Source organism: Rhamphochromis longiceps, linkage group LG19 (genome assembly GCF_057381845.1).
Source record: "Rhamphochromis longiceps isolate RC_006_pf linkage group LG19, R_longiceps_female_GT1.1, whole genome shotgun sequence".
Taxonomy (NCBI): Eukaryota; Metazoa; Chordata; class Actinopteri; order Cichliformes; family Cichlidae; genus Rhamphochromis; species Rhamphochromis longiceps.
The window spans coordinates 3,896,117-3,918,491 of record NC_140575.1 but is presented as its reverse complement, the minus strand read 5'-3'; the positions used below and the strand labels follow the sequence as shown (position 1 = coordinate 3,918,491).

Genomic DNA, 22,375 nt, shown 5'->3' with positions numbered 1-22,375 from the left:
AACTTGCCAAACAAGCTGAAGGCAGGGCTAGGTGATAAAATGCTAAATACAGCGAAATAACTTTTCCACTATCGAAATATGAGACATGGTCAATATAAAGTCAGCAGAACTCATGTGTTTCACATTTTGAAGGCTAGAGACAATGACGAGTTGTGTAGCGGTACATACCTTAAGAGCAATAGCAAGAGAAAAGACAAAATGACAACAGAAATGCTCCTGAAAACTCGCAACGCAACAGTGTTACTGACCTTTAAGCCCCAAGAAAGTGAAACAGGTTCACATTTACCTCATCGTGCTCCTCTATCAAGTCCACTTCCCTGAAGTCTTCACCCAGCGGATCGAATTGTTGGTCATCTGGTAAAATGTCTGAAGGTGGTGCTGGCTGCAGAGCAGAGACACTCAAAACAGAGGGCCAGGTTTGTGCTTCAGTGTCAGGTTGGTCTGTAAACATGAGCTCTTCTTTGTCAGGGTAGAACAGATCCATGGGCTCAACAGGGTCACCAACCAGATCCTCTGTTGGAGAACCTCGATCAAAGTCCGTGTAAAACAAAACGTCCATGTTTCTGGACAGGGTAGCTGGTTCAGAGCGCAACGTCCCTATCTCATCACTTGGTTCGGTGTTGAATGGATCCAGTGTACTAAGCTGTGTGTTGGCTATGTCGCTGCTACAAAAGGTGTCAGCTAGTTTGCTCTCATGTCCATCAGGTGGATCAGTGGAATTTACAGCATGCTCAATATCCACTATATGAGTTTCAGCCTCTGTAGAAAAGTTAGTTTCTCCCTGAGAATCATCAAGAGGAGGCTTGCATTTATCACCATCTTCACTTATTTCAATCTGACCTTGCACGTATTCATTTGATGATAGATTGTGTTCATTTATATCAATTAAATGCTGATTTTCTGGATCCATTAATTCTCCTGAAGATGTGGCTTTAGCATTTTCAAACAGACCCTCAGCAATAATTTCATCGTCTTTATTGGAGGTAGAGCTTTTTTCACCTGGGTTTGCAGTACTGTTGACACACATGTCGGTCACCTCGCTTACAAACACCAATGGCTGGCTGAGATTTTCATCATCAGTACCGTGTTCATCCTGTTCTTCTGGCACACTGACAATAGAGATGGAAGGAATATTCATGCCTATGCTTGGATCCTGACTTGTTGTTAATACTTCCTCTGTGTTGGTAGAAGAGGTGTTGTCTAAAGCTTTAGTAATTTGTACAGAATTATTTGTGTCCTGAGAGTCTTGGCTGTCTTTTAAAAGTCCTTCACTTGCTTCATCTTGTGTTTCTACAAGTACTTCATTCCTGCCCTTTAACATTTCTGGTTCTTTTTTGTTCTCTAAAGAACCACAGCAGTCTGTTTTATGACATTCAGTTTCCAATTCAACCTCCTCAGAGACATTTATGTCTTGCAGAAATTCACTTTGACTGTTAGTTTCTCCTTTGTGGTTCTGTGCATCCACAGATTTCTTCACACATTTCTCATCTCTGTGAGTACCGTCTTCTATAATATTCTCTTTCACAGATTCTTCACAATAGTCGCTGGATGTGTTGGAGCTCAGTATTTGAGGTTCAAGGATATCTTCAGCACCAAAGTCGCTCACTTCAGCTGAAGATTCTTGCTCCTTCTCTTTTAGGGACTCAGACTCTAGCTGTGTTATAACCTCAGTATTGATCTGCTCAGGTACCTGCTCCGTTTCCAAGTCCTTGTTGCTTCTTTCAAGTTTTGAATCTTCCACTTCAGCTACTCGCACTTCCCTTTTCTTAGCATGCCCCTGGAATCTGTCCTGCATGCTCTCCAGTGAGCTCAAAGAGTAAATCCCTTCATCAACACAACACTCACTCAGTGACTGCTCATCAGCGGCTCTTTCTTCTATGGATGGGATAAATCCTTCATCAATAGCAGTTACTTCCACAGGAGTCGCACGGTACACATCCCAAGCTGTTCCAATATCACACAAGCAACTTTGGCTCTCACCATCCTTCTCCCCTGCCACGGCAAGCTCACTCTCCACCCAAGAGTCCGGTGAGCTGATTGCAGAGTCATCCATTACTGACTCTGTGTTTACAGACTCGGGTACTGATGAGCCGGTGGGCGAGTGAGTATAAGACAGCTGTGGGTCATCATTGTTGGTTAAGATTTCTTCCACCGGTTTTATGGGGTCATCTGTGTGGGGCGAATCTGTCAAAATGTCATCGCTGGACCACGATCGAGTTGCCGTAACCCTGAAGGAAGGTGGCATCATGCTTCTGTCTTCCGATACAGAGGAAATTAAGATTTTGGGTGGGGGTTGGGCACAGTCCTTCTGAAACATATAGGACCTCTCCCTTATTCTGCTTCGGTGAGTACCTTTACTCATGTGGTCAGAGTCACTGAAGTTGAGTCGGCCCATAGAGACACTTCGTTCAATTAACTGGCAGGGCTCCTCTGGCTGAGACGGGAACAGGGAAATATCAGTTTTCAAATGACTGCTTAGTCAAAATACAATTCAATTCCAATTCACTGATTTTGTCTAGGTAAGGGATCTTTCATACCTCTTCGATACCAGGGAAGTGCTCCAGGAACTGAGACACATATGTAATGATAGACTGCTCATCTGGTGCATTGATAGACACATCTGAGCAAATAAAGCAAAATTGAGAGAGAACAAGAGTGAAAGAAAGAGTAACTAAATGTAAACATGCCTTTTTATTATTATTATTGTTATTATGGTATGATCCTATGTCCAAGATGTGCCCAAAAGACAATCCAGGAACAGGCTTATGAAAATCAAAAAGCCGTGTCCAACTTAAATTAGGTAAGGCTCCTGTTCAACATAATCTCCTTGGGCATGCCTACACAGCTTCCAGTGCAGCTGCTCTGTTTGGAGGGTCTTAGGAGACTCTGACCAGTTTCCTGTCTGTGGCAAAATCTCTACCTCGTCACTGGGGATGAAAGTTAGGTTTCCAGCAGTTTTCACTGGAAGAATGTGATCTTACTAACTCTGACAGTTGTGTGCCAGGCAAGAGACTGAGACCAGGAGCATCGAATGACTGCTTTACAGGAGCACCAAAGCATTCATTACAAGTACAAATACAATGGAACTTCCACGGACTGATCTTAAAAACAAAGCAGCCAATTGAAGACAGCCCAGAGATGCACGAGAGGATTACCTTGAAAGGTTCTATATTTCCACTCATAATAATGGGGAAATCTACAGGCTGTCTGGTTTTTACTGTCTCTTGCATACTAGACCAGGACAAATACAGCATAGGCACTGCAGCTCTGTGTAAAAAGGAACTACCATTACTTTATTAACTCAGTGAAGACTGTCTCAAAGGGCTACTGTGTAGTGTAACAGCATTTTTTATATGTGGTAAAAATAAATGACACTACGCTAAATTTAACAGCTTTGATTTTTTCAAATGATGGTCGATATTCCCCGTCAAATCCTTCAGTCTATCACGTGTACAACAAAAAGGATTTCTCATTCTTTGTTAGCAAATAATCCATCTGAATCTCAGTGTCTGCTAAATCAAGAATTACGTTATCAGCCGAGCTAATGTAAAACATATTTATAGAATACTGTGTGTAACACTGTTTGCAAACACTTCAGATAAAAGTTTCTAGTGGCAGCAGTCTGCCTATGGAGGACAGATGGGAGCATATGTGGTGGTGTAGCATGGGAAACACAAAAGACTACAGGAAGTTACAGTTAAGCAATGTGTCGTATACACAGTGCATGTATTTTTATATTTATGGTCCATTTGTTCTCTGGTGCTGAGTAAAATGTATTTTCTTCCTGTTAATGGGAGTTTACGTTATCATATAACCACTGGGTCATTTTCTTCTCACAAATATAAAAGGTCACTGCTGCATTCCTTACAAAGTAGAATGTAAAACTTCGCCCTCTTAAAAGCAGCATCTCTGAAGGCTATTCATTCTGATACACAAAAGCAGTCGGCTATCCTCAGAAAAGCTGATTCTGACTAGATTCTGACTCTTAACGAAGGTTTTCTTACTGTTGCATTTTAATCTCAAGAAATTACTCACACATTACAAAAATATGCTGATGAGATACACTCAACTACTATTGTCACTGTTCTTGAGCTCTCTTTTATCACGTCATCTGTAAAATAGATGAATTACAGTTTCAGTCACTAGAGTAGTGATTAGGCTGTTAAGTAAAAGTAGCTGTTGTCTTGTTACCTTCAGGTTCCAGAAGGCGCGGTATACCCAGGCTGTAGTGGGCGATTCTGAAGGCATCCTCTAGATTTTCTCTGGAACTTCTCAGTAGGGCTTTCCTCATGTCTACCAAGCTGGAGTCAATGGACTTAATAACAGCCAGGAAAGCCAGACCACTGATCCAGCTTTTACTAAAGTCCTGCACTGCTACACCATACCTGTAACAAAAATAAGAAATAGTCTGTGGAAAGGGCCAGTCCAGGAACACCACCAAAAAAACCCCAAACAAACAAAAACAAACACTACATTGATCATCTCATGGCACTTTCCATTGAAAGCGAAAAAACCTGCATAACCAAAGAGGGAACCCCAAACATCAGACGATGCCCGATGAGTAAGCACTTGGTGACAATGGGAGGGAAGGGCGTCCTTTTCACAGGACAACACCTTCGGCAGGACCAGGCTCTAGAGGGGTAACCATCTGCCTCAACCAGTTGGGCAGTGAGGGTAAAAAGGCAAGAGAAAAGCAGAATATAGAGGGACCACAAAGAACTAACTGGATCAAACACAAACAGATACAAAGAATTACTGCTTTTCCAAAAAGGACACAAACTATGTAATTGTATAATGCATGTAACATATTTCCATATAATGGAAACGGCAGCTCCAACTCACTTGCGTGTTCGCTTCTGTACCCACTGCAGTAACTTCTTAATGGCCCTGCTCTGTTCTCGCACGGCTGTGGATGCTGACTGCCTGTCGTCCAATGGCGTGCTGCTGTAGGATGTGTCAGAGTCAGAGCTGGTGGGAATGGATGAAAGGCTGGAAGAGGAGGGGAACTGGCTCCTGATGTTCCCAGTCAGTTCCTTAATCTGGGTGGTGGAAGAGCTGAGTTAGCTGAGCTACTTTACTACTCATTTCAACATTTAGGCATTAAACAGATAAAGTCCTCATATCTATTGACTCATTACATCATGGTTACTATAGTAACCATTGGATGAAATTGTTACCCTTAAACAGATTGTGAAAGAATAAAACTGAGAATTCGTTTAGTGGAGAATCTGTGGAGCTTTTCACCTTTAGTTCAGTTTACACTGTCAGAGTTACTCAGAATAAGAAAACAGCTGTGACTGAACATTTGACAAGATGGGTAACATTTGCCTCTTCACCCCTGATAGCAGCTGATTAGCTGAGTGATCATAGCTACCACGCTTTGAGGCCCATCTACTTAACAGTGATGAGCAAAAGTTTCTTTGTCAAAGCACTGATGCCAAAGCAAAAAATAACTTCTGCTGTCAATACATTGTTGGCTTTGCTATAAAATGCCAAATTTTAAGCTACACAAATCTTATATTACAGTTTGTGTTAAACAAAGATTTGCATTGGAAGTTAACAAAAGAAAAAGGTATAGTTTAGCCAATAGCTAACCTCGCCTAGATCTGACTCTAGAATAGAGGAGAAGAGCTTTCTTTCCCTTTTAGAGAAAGGAAGTGCAAAGCTTATGAAAAATACACCGTTTTGTACTAGCATCCTCTTCTTAGAGAAGTGAGAGAGGATTTTGATGAAGAAGCTTCAAGACAAAAAATGCAATTACCTGAAAGAAGAGAATGATGTTCCAAATGAGTCCCAAGATGATGGAGGAATTTCCATCTGCAATGTCAACTGCATCGATACTGACCAGCTTTACCTGTTGACAGAGCGTGTATGTCCTCACAGTTCTGCATTTCATCCAGCAATTTAACCACTGCTTAACTGTCATACTCACATTTCTCTCCTCAAGAAAAGACAGGACCTTGGCGATGTTATTCAGTCGGAAAATACGATGGGAGGACTTCCTGAACCCATGAAGCTGGGAAAAAGTACAATTAAGTATCCTATAAAACAGCAACAACACTTGGCAAAGCAAGTAGTGCAAAACCAATCTAGCACTTAAAAGTCAGTGTTACAGGCTGACCAGTTTACAGCCAGAGAGTTCCTCCAGCAGGGCCATGAGGATGCGCCCATCCCGGATGTCCTGAAAGAGGTCATGGACCTCTATGGGTGGGTCACACTGTGGATGGACAAACAAGAATGAGGAGAAAAGAGGGCTTTCTTTAACAATAGACATGGAGAAAGGAAAAGAGTCTATTACCATTTACAGAAATGATCATGATCAATTGTTTTCCTTTTTAGGAATTACTAAAGCTGATAATTGGCAGTACAGATGCAGATTCTTGTTTCTGTTAATGTCATAGACAATCATCCAAGCAAAAAGTTGAGACACTGGGTAAAATGCAGATAAAAACAGCATCATATTTAATCAAAAAAATAGTATATATAAATAATACATTTTGAATTCCAGCCCTGACTGTGTTTATGCATTTGTATATCATGAAGTTCTGGTTTCTCCTGATAGAAACCAGAACTTCAATAACTTCATTGCCCCACCTCAACAGTTTAAGAATGAAGATCTCTCAGCTAAAGGAATAATTTAATGTCTTGGCTTTGGTTGTTAGCCACACTGACTCAGTCCTGCAAACCGTTTTGTCAATGACATAGACTATTCAATTCAAAGACTTGACAGGAACAAAAAGTCCCATTTTTGGAAAGTCAACATGTTAAAAAAATGAGAATACCAAAATTTTGAAAACATCTAGAGTCTGCTGTCTTAGCCACAGTTCTTGAGCATTACATAGAGAGTGGTGACCACAAACCCATCATCCAGCACGTATACTGCATTAACCCAGCACGGATCGGTCATCGGATGTTGGAAGATGGGTTTGTATAATACACTGCCAAATCTTTTAAGTTGAAAAAATGTCCCAGCCACTTTTCAAAGGCTGATGAACACTGTGCAGTCTGGTGTGAAAAATTATGTAGCATATCTGGATGACTCTGGTATGTTCTTCCACGTGGTCTGAGAATATGGGCATTTTTGGGGGAACGTGTGACCAAAAGTTTGAAATGAAATGTGGCATTCTTTTTTATTTACAGTTATTAAAACATCTCATTTTGTTGTAGATTGGGTTGTACAAACCTACTTTACATCATTACACCTACATCATTTAAATCTGAATGAAATCTGATATTTAATAAAGTAAACAGAAAATGTTAGCATAAAGGCTCAATTTCAAGAAGTTGAAGAGTTTAGTTTAACATGACCTGTGATGGGAATTAACAAGATCTAAACTGTAATAGATCATTACGCTTCAAGCTGAGCAGCACAGAGCAAAAACAACATTAATACTGTCTTAAATCACTGAAATCTCCGGTTGGCAACAAGCTGATGAAGGTTGGGCATTGAAAGATTGTAGAAACTGTGTAACATTTCCTGTCATCAGCTGTGCAGCAAACTATAAGAGCTTTGTGAAAAATCAAAGGTTCACTGCTGTACACTTTAATTAATGTTAATGTTTTAAACGGATGCTTTGAGTTAGGGCTGGGTGATATGGCCTAAAATCCATATCACGGTATAATATGAAGCATGTGCGGTAACGATATATATCACGATATATTCTTTTCTTCTGTATAACATATTTTACACACTATAAGTCACACTTAAAATCCTTTAATTTTCTCAAAAATCGACAGTGTGCCTTCTGTATGAATTCCGGTTGTGCTTACTGACCTCGAACCGATTTTATGTGGTACACAGCGTGCACAAATCTGTCAAGAAATGTTTTAGTACGACTTTGGTAAGCTATGAAACCGCACCGCTTGATGGATTGTCGGAGCATTATGGCTGCCGTAGTGAGGAGCCTCGCAGAGTAATCTGGGACCTGAAGCAGATGGAGTTTTGGACCCAATGTCAAACGAACACTGCGGCATCACTAAGAGTTAAAAACTGTCTAAATCCTTTCATCTGTAATAAAATGATCAGCGTTGCTGCTTTACCAGGTGTAACAATTAAGTTTAACATCCAGGCATCCATGAATTTATTAAATTCAACGGAGTTAGAAGTTAGCAGGAAGTTAGCTCGCTAGTTTCCACCTAAACATGATATAGCATGTTCTGACTGAGAGATTTCTGAAAAAATTAAAACGTACAGCTCTGCTATCACTTCCAACATAAATGAAAACAGAAAACTGAACAGCAGCGACTTTTTTAGGGTTACTGAAGTTGGACTAGCTGGTACATAATGATGTCCTACGTGATCACTAGTAAAACAGCTACGTTAGCATAACATTAGCACAGTGAAGCTGAAGGATGAACGCTAACTTGATACTCGATAAAAGTTAACGTGAAGGTTTCTGGTGGTCAGGGACAAATGTAATTGCATGACAGGATGCCGTAAACAGACCAAACTTCAGTCAGGAGAACAACTGAGATCATCCATCCACAATACGAGGTTAGTCATTAACATACTGCAACAACATGGGAATAGAGCAGCTGCGAGACAATTCAACATTGATTGATTGGTAATTTATTTCAACATGTGAACAATATAATAATAATATAATAACAATAAAATAAGAAAGAAAAAAAATACTATACAAATTACATACAAAAAAAACCGTTCTGATTAATTTACATGTTGAAAGGGAGTAGGAAGAAGTAAACACTTATTTAATCCCACCCCTTTGTATGGAAGCCCGTTTCCCCCACTAATAAAAAAAAAAAAAAAAAAAAAAAAAAGATCCATAACTCAAAATTTCGAGTTATTTTCTCGAAATTTCGAGTTATTTTCTCGAAATTTCAAGTTATTTTCTCGAAATTTCAAGTTAATATGTCGAAATTTCGAGAAAGTAACTCGAAATTTCGATTTATTAACTCAAAACTTTGAGAAAAGCAACTCGAAATTTTGAGTTAGCGCTGCCAATCAGTAATCTACGTGAATGACGTCATTTCCTTGTTACCCGGAAGCTGAAGCCCTCAGCTACAAATGCTACAGCTAAGCTACCGTTATTACATCCAGTCGTGAATGCACAGATTGCTGCGTGTTTTCAGCCTGGCTTCACAAATGATGAAATCCCTGTGTTATTAGCTGAATCACATGGTGTTACTATCAGTAAACGTACTCGCGAAAGCGCCAATTTGTTGGGATCCGTTTTTGAGTGCGCGTTCCTCTGCGCCATATGCTTCCGGGTAACAAGAAAGCGACCTCATTCACGTATATTTTTGATTGGCAGAGCTAACTCGAAATTTTGAGAAAAGTAACTCGAAATTTTGAGTTATATTTCTCGAAATTTCGAGTTATTTTCTCAAAATTTCTAATAAGCCATTCCTCTGCGGATGATCTGTTAGCTGTTTGACAACTACTCTTTTTTGAGATGAAAGGAAGGTTGGAGATTGGCCTATAATTAGCTAAGACAGCTGGGTCAAATGATGGGTTTTGAAGTCTTGGTTTAATTGTTACCTGCTTAAAGACATGGTACGTAGGCCAACGGCAGCAAGTGCAAGCACAGGCTTATCGTTAAAATCAGTCTGCATGAGCCAACACTTAGCTCTGTTGTCATAACAATTAAAAAACAACTCAGGGATTTGTGAACCAATCTGAACATGGTTTGCATGTTGTGTGGTGGAGGGGTCAGAGGGTGGGGGAATCAACTTTCCAAGTTGACAGCAGACAAACGCATGATTGTCAATTAGTGGGTCAGAAATTTGACACATGGCCAAAGAGTGAATAAGAGAAGAGAGGCTCATTGTGTGAGGCAAAACAAAAGCCTTGATCAGACACTCCAACTCACAGCTAACTCTGACTCACCCCTGATTAGAACTGCCAACAAAAGCAAAACAGAAGCTCCAGAGTAGAAAAGCACAGACTCCACAGAATCATAATCAGTCTCTAGAAACAGAGTATGTCTGGGGAATAGATTAACAGTAGATTGGATCAACAGTAGAAAACCAAATGAAAGTTTAATGTCACACACAGGCAGTTTCACACAACCACATACATAATTCAGAGTGGCTGTCCCCATTTATATCCATCTTGTGTGTCCTACCATGTGTATGAGCGGGTTTCTCTGCTTAACCGCAGTTAGATTAAAGAGTAGCAACTGCAGTAACTGAGCATGATTTATGTTTCTAGTCCTGTGAATGTTCTGCAGTGATAACATCCTGATGCTCTGCACAAACCTTTTCTAGGTGGAGGTTTATCCAACGGGTGAAGGTCCTCTTCTGAACCAGTTCCCTTTCAACTGTAACACAGAAAAACAAGAAAAAAGGATTTGAGAGTTACTTTATCAAAGAAGACAGCACACGTAGGTCTACTGCGGTTACTATTCAAAACAATGCATTGCATTGTGACATAATGTTGTTCAGTCACAATGCATGGAAAGTAGTATTTAGAGAGTATGCTCCAAACGTTATTGTCTCATAAAAAGAACAATTTAATTAGGGTTGGAGCCCATCCCAGCTGTCACGATATGAGAAGCGGGGTACACCCTGGACAGGTTGCCACTTTATCGCACAACCAACACAGAGACAGGCAACCATTCACACTCACAATAAAACCTATGGCAAATTCAGAATCACCAACAAGCCTAACAAGGATGGCTTTGGAGTGTGTGAAGAAGCTGGAGGATCTGCAAAGAACCCACAACGGGAGAACATGTAAACTCCCCTGCTTGGCAGCGGATTTGGTCCTATTATCAGTCAGTGTGTCACATGTGCTCTCTGACTACTTCCAGTAGTCATGCCTGTAAACTCTGTTATCTGTCCACTAATAAACTACAAATACACCAATGATATACAGAATACAGATACACCAGTAATATTTGTCTGGTTCACCTCAGGCCAGGTGGACCGCTGAGCTAATGACCAACTAGCGGAAACTCTAGTTGGTCAGATGAATTACAATTATTATTTTTTCCTGTTAATATCCTTTACCAATACTAGAGAGGCAGAAGTTGCAACATAGAGAGTGGATGTATGGAGGGAAACAACTAGAGAGCGGACCGGAGGGGTTGCCATGGCAGCAAAGTCAGCTGTTATTTATTTCCATGTTCAGAATGGGTCAGGTACTGAAGCAAACGCTGCAGACAAGGGTAACGAGAGCTTATACAGTTGCAGTAATGCTGAATGTTTCATCATCATCATCATCACAGTGCAGTTTGATGACAGGTCACCTTAAAGCAAAAATCAATATCAGCTGCACCTCTGTATCAGAGGAGTAACATGTAGAATGCTGATACATCTTGTCAATGTGTCCAGTAAAGTGAACCTCAGCAGTGTTTCCTCAAAGGGAATGCCTTCCAGCAGAGGATTTACCTCACTGTTCTCAGAGAGTGCCAGTTTTGGTATTTAGGGGGTGTAGCTGAGGCTTTTGTCACAGCAGACAGAAGAAGGGGGTGGCGTTAGGTGAGAAAACCGAAAAAGCATGACGGGAAAAAGCCTGAGGAAAGATGAGCCAGATGAACTGAAGAGTATGCTCTAAAACAATTATAGAGTAGCCAGTGCTACAGACTGAATCCCACCGTACTCGATGATCAAGGGTTCAAAGTACATACTTCTAGTTAGGTCCTAACTATTCCCACAATGATGAAATAGTTTCAGTACCAATTCTATTTCATCTTGTGATGCTAAGCCTTTTTATGGGTCTCTCTGCTTTCAGCAGTCATATCCTCAAACACTGATGCCACTCTTGTTGACTATTTTTAATTGAGCTTCACTAAGTTCCTATTAAAAAAGAATTACTTACTTCCCACTTCTAAAAAGGATACACTGTTAGGTATGCAAGACACTGACTTAATGTTTCATTAAAACATCAGCCACTTGCCACAGTTCAGCATTCATTTCCTAACAGGGACCAGAGCAGTGTGTCAGATATTACACCTGGGGCCCGTTCTTCGTACGTCGCTTACTACATCCAAGATCAAATGACACATCCAAGACCAAACCATCGCGCTAACCGTGAGCTCGCTAATCCGGTTCCCCGAACACACCTGCTGTTGACGATCAGTACAGCTGGATGAAGTAATGTGAGATCACTGGGTGTCGTAAAAGGGGCTACGCATCGATAGTAGAAACATTGATCGGCAACCCTCTGATTGGTCGGCGAAAATGTCGAAGGAGAGCGCTCGGTATTTTTCGGCAGCAGAGCAAGAACTCTTGAGTGAGGGATTTCGGGAGTTTCAGAGTTTAATCAGAACGCAAGGGAACACTGCAAAGGCTGCAAAAGCAAGGAGCGAGGGCTGGCAGAAAGTTGCTGACAAATTAAACTCGTAAGTAATTTAATAATAACAATAATAATGGAGTGGATTGATATAGCGCTTTCCAAGGCACCCAAAGCGCTTTACAATGCCACTATTCAGTCACTCTCACATTCACACACTGGTGGAGGCAGCTACGGTTGTAGCCACAGCTGCCCTGGGGCAGACTGACAGAAGCCAGGCTGCCATATCGCGCCATCGGCCCCTCTGGCCAACACCAGTAGGCGGTAGGGTAAATTTATTATATTACACTATATTATCCAATATTATATTACATTATATTATGTTATATTATATCCCCTTACACATTAGAGCCACAACAGGACCCACTAGAACATGGGAACAAGTAAAAGGGAAATATAAGAATATTCTACAGAATGGTAATATTTATCACTTATATTGCTTTTCGTCTCTTGGAAAGAGACCCTGGAATACTCTGTTTGTTTGTTCATAACAGCAACCAAGAAAAGGGCAGAGCACAAAAAGACAGGTGGTGGTCCTGCACCCCCTCGTCAACAAGTTGGTTAAGTAAATAATACCCTCACGGGAATATCGATATCTCTCTATGAGCACACTGTCGCTGTCCCGCAATATGGATTCTGAGGACTCTCCTTATCAATCTTGCACCTTCCGCAATGGGCTGCTCGCGTAAACGGACAGGATATGACTGCGACAGACTTCCCAAATCCACCTTCGCTTTTATAGCCGTGGTCTCCCATCTTGATTACACGAAGTAATTTCCAATTACTACTCTGAAATATGAATTACATCTGTAATAATCACATACATGTAATAGAATGTTAATAGTACATTTCCCTTTTTTAGGAAATGACCTGTATGTATCTGTATGAAATCAATAAAAGGATCAAGTGCTGCATTATCTTTAGTTACATTGATAATATTTATTTATGGTGAAACAGTGGTGGAATATCGCTGTTGCTTTCGTATAAATGAAGCAGACATACCTGCGTGGCCGCGATCTAATCCTGTTTACATAAAGTGAACCTGCTCCCGAGCAGGTTTACGCTTACGGCTCTGTTGCTATGGCAGCAAGTCCCGGATGAGCTTCGGGGAACCGAACGATCCAAGATCACGCGAAATCGTCAACAATCAAATCCAGCTAACCTACTTAGCGAGGTACGAAGAACGGACCCCTGGAAAAACGATTTCAGCTGCTGACATTACTTTCATAACACATAATGAATGGGCTTCTTTCAAAAGTTATGTCAGATTTCATAACTTGGTGATTAATGGATAAGCTTTGACTGTACTACAATAGATATATGATCATCATTTTATTCAAATGTGAGGGTAGATTACCAATCATTTCAGAAGAAAGCAAACAAACTCAGTACTGGAAATTGTTGTTCTGGTTGTCGCACATCTGTCATCCTCTTTTAGAAAATGCCTACAAACTGATTTTTTTTATTTTTTGGTCATGAGTTTTTTTGAAGTTCGGAGCTCATGTTTACCTTTACGTGGTTTTCATGTGTCCTTGGTTCTGCAGGTCTGTTGTATCATGTTCTTATATTCATCAGTATTCTGTACTTTCAGTTCTTGCTTTGTTTTAGTCTTAGTATAGTTTTTGTGCCTCTTTCTTTCACCCTGTTAGATTCACTTGTGTTCACTGTCTTTTGCCTGGATCCTCTCACTCATTCATTGCAACAGATTTACTTGAACAGCACACAACAACACAAAGACGTAAGCTACAGTTAACTGGTTAGCACTGGAGCAGGTAGTATATATTCTCACCAACAAAGCTAATGGCACAAAACATTAGCTAGAAGAAAGACACCGGGGATGGGGATGTAACTGCATCACCATCAACATTCATGAAGCTGCTATTTCACATGTTGCAAGTAACTCCATGTATCTCAGATTGTGCTTGAGGCATTGAGAGAACAGACTGAGCAAAATATGACTAACTTTAAGATGACTGTTACCACCCACGGTTTTTTAAATCCTGCCTTGTATACGTAAGGCTTCAAATTTATTTGATGATTTCACTTCTGAACTCCATAGCAGCAGCATTATTTACCCTCTCACATGTCTAAAACACATTTTGTATTGTTTAAAATGTGTCGCTGACATTTGTGAGAATTTTGAGACCAAACAAATCAGAGTTATCCAAAAATTGGGATTTATGCTCAGTTACCCAACAACCACCTTTCATCTGTGCTCAAGTTACATTTATCTAAGCCAAGCCTTCTCTGGCTGGCTGCTCTCATTTGTTTGCTGTGCAAATTTTTTTGTTTTTAAATTATGGGCAGTATGAAGGATGTATTTACAGCTTTAATGATATTACTGGGTACACAGAGGTGGAGGAAGAGCACTCAGAAAGTTAGCAATTATAATTAATTAGTAAGTGGTTAGGTGTTCACTTTTGGCTCCAAATCTACTGGAAACATTTTCACTGATTCTTTTATTTACAGCATGTTTTAAGAGATTTTCTGCTGGGGATACATGTTATATGTACAGGTTGTTAAGCCATACTTAAAACTGTGTGTCGCTTTGTCACAGGAATGTCCGTGTATCAAAATTAAAATGTTAAAAAGTTCTTTTACACTTCATTCTAATCTGCTATCAAATGTATTCTTCTGCTGGGATTGCAGCTACTAGAACACAGAACACACGTCAAGAATACCCGAGCAAACAGTCGCAGTGTTATCACTGTGATCTGCGACAAACTGCAGCGATTTCCACGTCTTCTTCATCAGGCTGTGAGACAGTAAGCTTTAATGTTTAAATAGTCTTCACAGCTCTAAATGTGCAGTCGCCGCTTTGGAAATAAACAGCAGCACTGAGAACACAGTGATAAAATAATTAACTGGAATTAAAATCTTTATTTTATTGCTCTGTGCAGCACTGATCTTTTGTCCTTTTATCAACAGTGTTGCAGTTTACTGGTTTACATTTATGCTTTTTAGAGCTTATCACCATTTGATAACATCTCTGGAGGGATTGTTTTCTTTGAAGGAAGAGTCATGCGATCCATGAAACACCCCTTCGTGTTTGGTCAGCTGCTGTTACCCCTTTCATATGAACATGCAGGGGAAACTCGGGGTTAACTTAAGAGTTGATAACCAGCTTCATGTTACTGCTGACGCTGATCAACAATGTTAGGGCAAGTGAATCCAGATAACAGAAAGATATCCCAGATAGGTTGAACTGGCTTTGTAGTAAAAAATGGACTGGTTCTTATACAGCATTACCTGACATGTTGTTTTTAATTAAACGTCTTTAAAAGATGGTAATTTCAAAGGGAAGGGTTAGCTTTGACTTCTGCTAGTTTGAGCCACAAAGACAACTTCTTACACTCTGATAACACTGAAAATGAATCACTGCACATATCTTGGATCCACCTACACATTCACTGGTGTCACTCTGAATGCCGACTCAAGAGATGAAATACTGCAAATTCCCAGAGAAAGTCCTTTCTTTTAGTGATTGTGATTGTTTTGTGTTTGGGGACCTAATTATTATCAGTATTACACTTGCAGCGTTAATGCTGGTTTGTGACTCAAGGTAACAGAATACCAAAATAGCAGTAGAGCAATTTCACTGAAATATTTATTGAGCAGCTATGACAGGAGCATCCCTTTAGACTGCAGTGCTGCATCATCCAGAGACATTACATAACAGCAGAGTTCAAAGAAGCTGTTTCCCCACGCTTTGGTCCACTCTTTCCCCGTCGACATTTAACCCATTAAATTGTTTTAATCAAATCTCCGAAAACGTTACAGCACTCTTGTAAATATGTGATGTCTCAATAAAGCGCAAATGCAAACACTGAGCGAGAGGGGCTGCTGTTGTGTGTGTGTGTGTGTGTGTGTGTGTGTGTGTGTGTGTGTGTGTGTGTGTGTGTGTGTGTGTGTGTGTGTGTGTAATAGCAAACACTGAAATACAGTTTTTGCACGCAGCATTGAATTTTGTTCACTCAAATTTAGCTTTTCTTCGCTCAAAATAAATTTCTCCTCAACATGCAACACTTGCACCTGCAAAATATTTTTTACGTGCGCTCAGAATAGTGGCACAAAAATAACGCCATAACCCAGTGGTTCTCAAACATTTTTTGCTAGGACCCCCTTTGATTTACAAGAAAAATGTTCGCTCGCACCCCCCCGCGCGCGCACAAACACATCCTCCAACCACACACACGCCCATATTTTGCTCCATTGTGGTTTATTTCACACCTCAAACATTTAGTAAACAATTAAGCAAATACAAGTAATCTGCAATAAATTACAGGTAGTAATAAAATAAACTACTAACTCTTTTAGGCTACATCAGCACCTACACGGGTATTTTTGAAAGCGCAGCTGTTTCGTCCACACCGAAAACTGAGGTTTTTAAAAACTTCTTTTTTGCGTTCACGTGTGGATGAGGAATACAGAGTTGGTCACGCAACGTCAAAGGTATGTGCCTTTTTTCACGCCACGCTGTGCGCCACGTTATTGTTTATATGAGATGAATTGCAGAATGGCAGATAGTCAGATTAACAGTATTTTGTCTCTATCTGCAGGTTTTACACGCTTACATACACACACGCAGTTACTGTCCCTCCATTTACAAAGGCAGAGGCGTCACGGTGTGATTATTTTAACATGTAGATGTTTTTTTCCTGTGTAATAATATTCAACATTGCTATCAATACATTTTTCAAAAAATGCCTCTCTGTACAAAATGGGTTTAAAAACAAACAACTGTGGGATACTGTTTGTCCGTGATTTGAACCGGGGGAACAAATCATGGCAGGATCAGCCTGATATTATTTGTATCCAGTGTTGGGGAGTAACGGAATACATGTACCGCCGTTACGTATTTAAAATACAAAATATGAGTAACTGTATTCCGTTACAGTTACCGTTTAAAAAGGTGGTGTTTAGAATACAGTTACTTTGTTGAAATAAATGGATTACACTGCGGTATTTTCCTGTTTCATATTGTGGCGGGTCAGGACTGTTTGGTTTTTGTTTGACAGCTGTGATGTTCTGTTGTGCCAGGCGGCAGCTTACGGTTGCCATGGATACAGGGCAACGCGCTCTCTCTCTCTCTCTCTGCGACTGTGTGTTTCCTGGGTGAGAGAGCGCCTTTTTGTTGTTGTTGTTGTGCTAAGCTAACAGGCAGAATGCTACAGGCATAGCTCTAAAGAATGTAGCATCATGGGCAGTGTAGTCCGTGCTGCAGGGAGAATGGACTGCCATACACGTTATGTGTGTGTGAGCAAGAGGAGGGAGAAAAAGGAGAGTGGAAAAGTACGAGCTGTCATCGAGCAAAAACGGGAGCTGGAAGCATGTAAATATAATAATAACCACTGCAGCCAAGAAGAGTGCCTGACGAGCCCAGCTGTAAGTAAGCTATTAAGACTCGACTGTACACAGTGTTCGTGTTTTCCTCCGAAAACAATTCAATTCAACAACAAGTTCCGTTGGAGCAGTCTTTCAACGCCTCTCTCTGTCTCTTGCAAGAAAAGTTGACCCAGACAACAAAGTAAAGCTATTTTTTTATATATTGTATATATACACACACACACACACACACACACACGTGCACACTTACGTGCACACACGTACACACTTACGTGCACACACGTACACACTTACGTGCACACACGTACACACTTACGTATGTGTGTACGTATGTGTACGTACACACATACACAAAGTTACGTTGAAACCAAGCACACCATTGTTTTTCTTGTGACATTACCAATAAGTGTGATGTGTCACATGGCCCTCTTCCTATTGAAAAAACAAAAGTTGTATCCAAGATGGCCGACTTCTAAATGGCCACCATGGTCACCACCCATCTTCAGGAGTTTGCCCCCTCACATATACTAATGTGCCACAAACAGGACTTTAATATCACCAACCATTCCCATGTTATTACAGTGTTTCCATATAAATGGCCCACCCTGTATATTGAACTTTAGCACATGTGCTTCTCATAATCTGCCTAAACTGGCATGGCTCTAACTCTGTTCCAACCCCATGATTTGTTCAGCGCGGTACCCTTCTTGTCTGTCCAGGAAAAGTTATTTCACAGTAATTCTTTTAATCGTTTTATCACCCAACCCTACCTGAAAGCACGCCCTTCACAGTGCAAAGGTCTCACCTTTGAATTCAGGTAACTGTGACTGTCTCACAGTAAACACACAGAAAAACAATCTGGATACTGATCTGAACAGAGTGTTTTGTTTTATCTCCCTATACAGAGGTCAACTCACAGCGGTGTGGAGAGTGCTTTCAGTCTGTTCTCGTAGTAAGGTAGCCATCTAAACAATTAGAGCACACACTCTGCTGTGCTCAAACGGATTGGTAATCCATGTCCATACTTTTATTATTGTGGGGTCTTTACATTGCCAAGTAAAGCGCCTTGAGGTGACTGTGGTTGTGATTTGGCGCTGTCTAAATAAAACTGAATTGTAAGATCTGTAACATCTGGTCCACATAACTTGGCCAACGGAACAACCCCTCCTTTTTTGTGGATGGAGGGAAAAAGGATTACAATGATGCAGACTCAACACAGCCCTGTATGCTAGCCAGCACCACTAGTGTCCATGATTGTTAATCAGTTATTAATCTCTTTGCTCATGTCTTTCACACTCACCAGTAAGCCAATATGCTCACACCCCCCCTTTCTGACGTGGCACGCTAGTCAAACAAAGAAATAGCCCCAGACTATTTTTTATGTGGTCACTGATGTTGGTGCACGAGTTGCACCTGTTCCTCTGCAAGCATCAATAAATCCTCAAGGAAGCCATTTATTAGGTTAATGTTTAAAAATGTTTCAGAGAACAACAAACGCTGCTGACACGACTGACTAAGCTTATCTCTCGTGTCATAGGATGAGAGGATAAAACTGACAGTGAGGATTGGTTTACAAATCAACATCAAATCACACGTGTTTGCCACAAACTTTTTACTTTTTAAGCTACTCACTGATATTAAAATGTGTTACAACTATTTTGTCAGATTTTATTTTTTATTTCAACATTTCTATAAGACTTGAGAATTTTATGTTCATCAACAACATCACCACATAATACTGGAGGCCCATATCATAACTTTTTTTTTTTTTTTTTGGCCTGTCCCGTTTGGCTCTTTTGCCCTCAGAATTGTTGTCTAAAGGCAAAGAAAGATGCCCAACGGATTTACTTTACCAAACTGACCATCCCAGCCTTGCCGTAATGGTCCATTTGATTCACCTTTTATTGTTTATTTTATTTTCACTTACTGAATACGGGACAGACTTGACTGGGGGAAAGAAGGGGAGAAAGAAAGAGGGAAAGAGAAACAGCTGGGAAGAGGGACGGGGGAGAAGGGCAAAAGACAAAAACCAACAGAACGGGCAGAGAAAAAAAAATGCATATATCAATCACCTGGATCACCTGCTGAGAAAGAAAAAAGAAAGCAAGCAGAAGAGAACAAGAGTAATAGAATAAACAACATCACAATGATATATGGGAATATGACAGTAAATACTAAATATTAAACATTATTGTGCAGCACATAAGATCAACAGAACACAGTGTGCTTTGAGGTAGGAGCCAAAAAGGGTGTAGTTTGTGGGTGTGATCACCCGTGTGTACACCTGTGAGCATGGACGCGCTTGTTTTTTGTTTTTTTAAAAGGTTCCTTCATGTAATAATCTGCTAGAGGGTGTGGGGGGCCACAGCCCCGTCCTCCAGGGCGTGAAGCAGGTGTGGAGGAGATCAAAACTCCAGACATCCAGAGGCCCCCAGAACACAAGAGACCAAGGAAGACCAACAGAGGGGCAGCCGCGCCACTGTCCCGGAAAGAGCTGAGGAGAGTCCCAGATGAGGGCTCACTCAGCAGCCGCGGAGCAGAAGCCCATATCATAACTGACATCATCAAGGCGTAAAGTTGTCCTCCTTCATGATTCCATCCACTTTGTGCTTTGAGCCATACAGTCTAAAACACTGCACAACCATCACCGTGCTTGACTGCTGGTGCAGTGTTTTTAGGTGTTAAAGCCTCACCTTTAACCCTCTTCACATTGTGGCCAAACAGCTCAGTCTTTGTCCTGTTTATTTATTAAACTTCTGATCATGACTTTAAATTAACACTAGCCATGGGCCTAAATGCTTGGTAATCCAGATTAAGAATATCAAGAAGCCATTATATTTTGTGCTTGTGTTGTACGCCATGTTGAAGACTCATATGAAGACATTTGTCTCTATAGCTGACGTCCTGTCCATTTGCTTGGCTAAGAGAATTTGCTACATCATTTTTTGATGCTGAAACCCAGGAGAAATGAGCAAACAAGATTCACGTTGTGGCACAGCCGAAGCTGCAAGAGTGGCAGATGACGAGCATGGAAGGGAAATGGAACAAACAAAATACAAATTCAGAATGTATGCACATGTTTGGCTCCTTTGTTCCCACAAGATCAAAATGAATCACAGTAAAGGTCTTGCTACAAAATATCTGGCATCCTAGGCAGAAAATTGTAATAAAAGCTGTGGAGACCCCACAAGTGTCCTTGGCCATTCCTGGTGAACAGAAATTGTTCAGCAGATTTGGTGCAGAACTATTTAGAGCAGAACATAGCAGAAGATGCGAGACAAGATAACATCAGCACAGATACTGTAAGATACTATATGCCTCACCATGTAGTGCTCAGAAGCAACCACCAAATTAAGAGTGGTCCTCGATGTGTCGTCCCATGAAGACAGCTGTCCATTGCTGAATGGTTGCTTACTTACAGAGCCAAACTTGAATCCAGATCTGCTCATTGTTCCTATTAGATGTAGAAACATAAAGTTGCCTTTCTGGCAGGTTCTTGTGACTCTCAGGTACACCGACAGTAAAAGGAATGAACACCTGTGCATTCTGAGGATGACGAGACTGGTGTTTGGGGTTACACCAAGCCCATTTGTGCTTGTGGCTAGGATTCAAAGACACCTAAAGCAATATGAAACATACAAACCACAAGTTGTGAATACAATAAGGGAGTCACTCTGTGTGGATGAATTCATTTCAAGTACACGCACGGTTGAAGAAGCACATAGAACAACAACTGCCAAACAAAACTGGCTGCTGCAGGTATGAAGCTCTGCAAATGGATGAGGAGAGCTCCGCAAACTACATGTTGGCACTTGAGACAAATGGAAAACCACTTAAAGTACTTGAATCAGTGTGGAGGCCAGAGACTAACGATTTTACCTTTGACCTTAAGGCACTAGTCAGGTTTTTAACAGAGAGGAAAGGAACTAAAGGAAGTGTTCTGCATTCCTCAACACGCACTTATGACTTTACCATTAGCATCATGTGCATTTCAAGAAATGGAAGTGGGAGAGGGGGCTCTCCTGGGATGAAGAATTGCCACCAGATCTGGCCCGAGAATGGAAACAGTGGTGTTCAGAACTCACTTATTCATACATCAGCTCACCAAACCAAGGTGGTACCAAACCAGCATGCAGCAAAATAATTATGAATTGGAACTACATGTGTTCTGTGAAGGGAGTGAGAAAGCATACAGTGCTGTGGCATATCTGCAAGCTAAAAAACAAGAAGGAGAAACAACAATGAGCTTAGTCGCATCTAAATCCATCCAAAAAATAAATAAAAAAAAATAAATAACAATGCTGCGTCCGGAGCTCATGGGAAGCCCTGACTGGATCAAGACTGGGAAACAACTTGATCATCTCATTGAAGACTGAGGAAAGCCAGATAAAATAAGATCACTTCACAATGGATTTGCAGTTCTGCACAAAGGTGGAAATCATTTGTCACAAACAGAGTGACCGACGTCCAGATGCTTACCAATTTATCTTCATGGTCACACATCCTGGGGAAGGTTAATCCAGCTGACCTTCCCACAAGAAGGCAAACAGCAAAGGCCCTGATACACAACCAGCTATGGTCGAATGGGCCAAGTGTCTTTGTATCAGAAGATCAGACACAGGAGGCTGAATGAACATTTCAGGTGAAGTGAAAGCAGAACATCATACAGTTTGCTGCCAATGACACCAACATCTGTGAACTAATACTGAAAATTAGAGCAAGCTGAAAAGCGTTCTCAGAGTGACGGCATGGATAAGAAGAAATTTCTGT

The 22,375-nt window shown here is 40.9% G+C and overlaps 1 protein-coding gene across 3 annotated transcripts in view; it reads right to left on the bottom strand.

The window, feature by feature from the left end:
* clmna (calmin a) overlaps positions 1-22,375 on the bottom strand; it is a 37,560-nt gene that overhangs the window by 6,444 nt on the left and 8,741 nt on the right. For all 3 annotated transcript variants that reach the window (XM_085391152.1, XM_085391153.1, XM_085391151.1), the window contains exons 2-9: positions 10,222-10,283; positions 6,122-6,217; positions 5,933-6,016; positions 5,762-5,854; positions 4,843-5,039; positions 4,192-4,385; positions 2,538-2,620; positions 287-2,434 (exon numbers count right to left, since the gene is read on the bottom strand). In XM_085391152.1, coding sequence (XP_085247278.1) covers positions 287-2,434; positions 2,538-2,620; positions 4,192-4,385; positions 4,843-5,039; positions 5,762-5,854; positions 5,933-6,016; positions 6,122-6,217; positions 10,222-10,283 — 2,957 coding nt within the window. The remainder of the gene's footprint in view (positions 1-286; positions 2,435-2,537; positions 2,621-4,191; positions 4,386-4,842; positions 5,040-5,761; positions 5,855-5,932; positions 6,017-6,121; positions 6,218-10,221; positions 10,284-22,375) is intronic.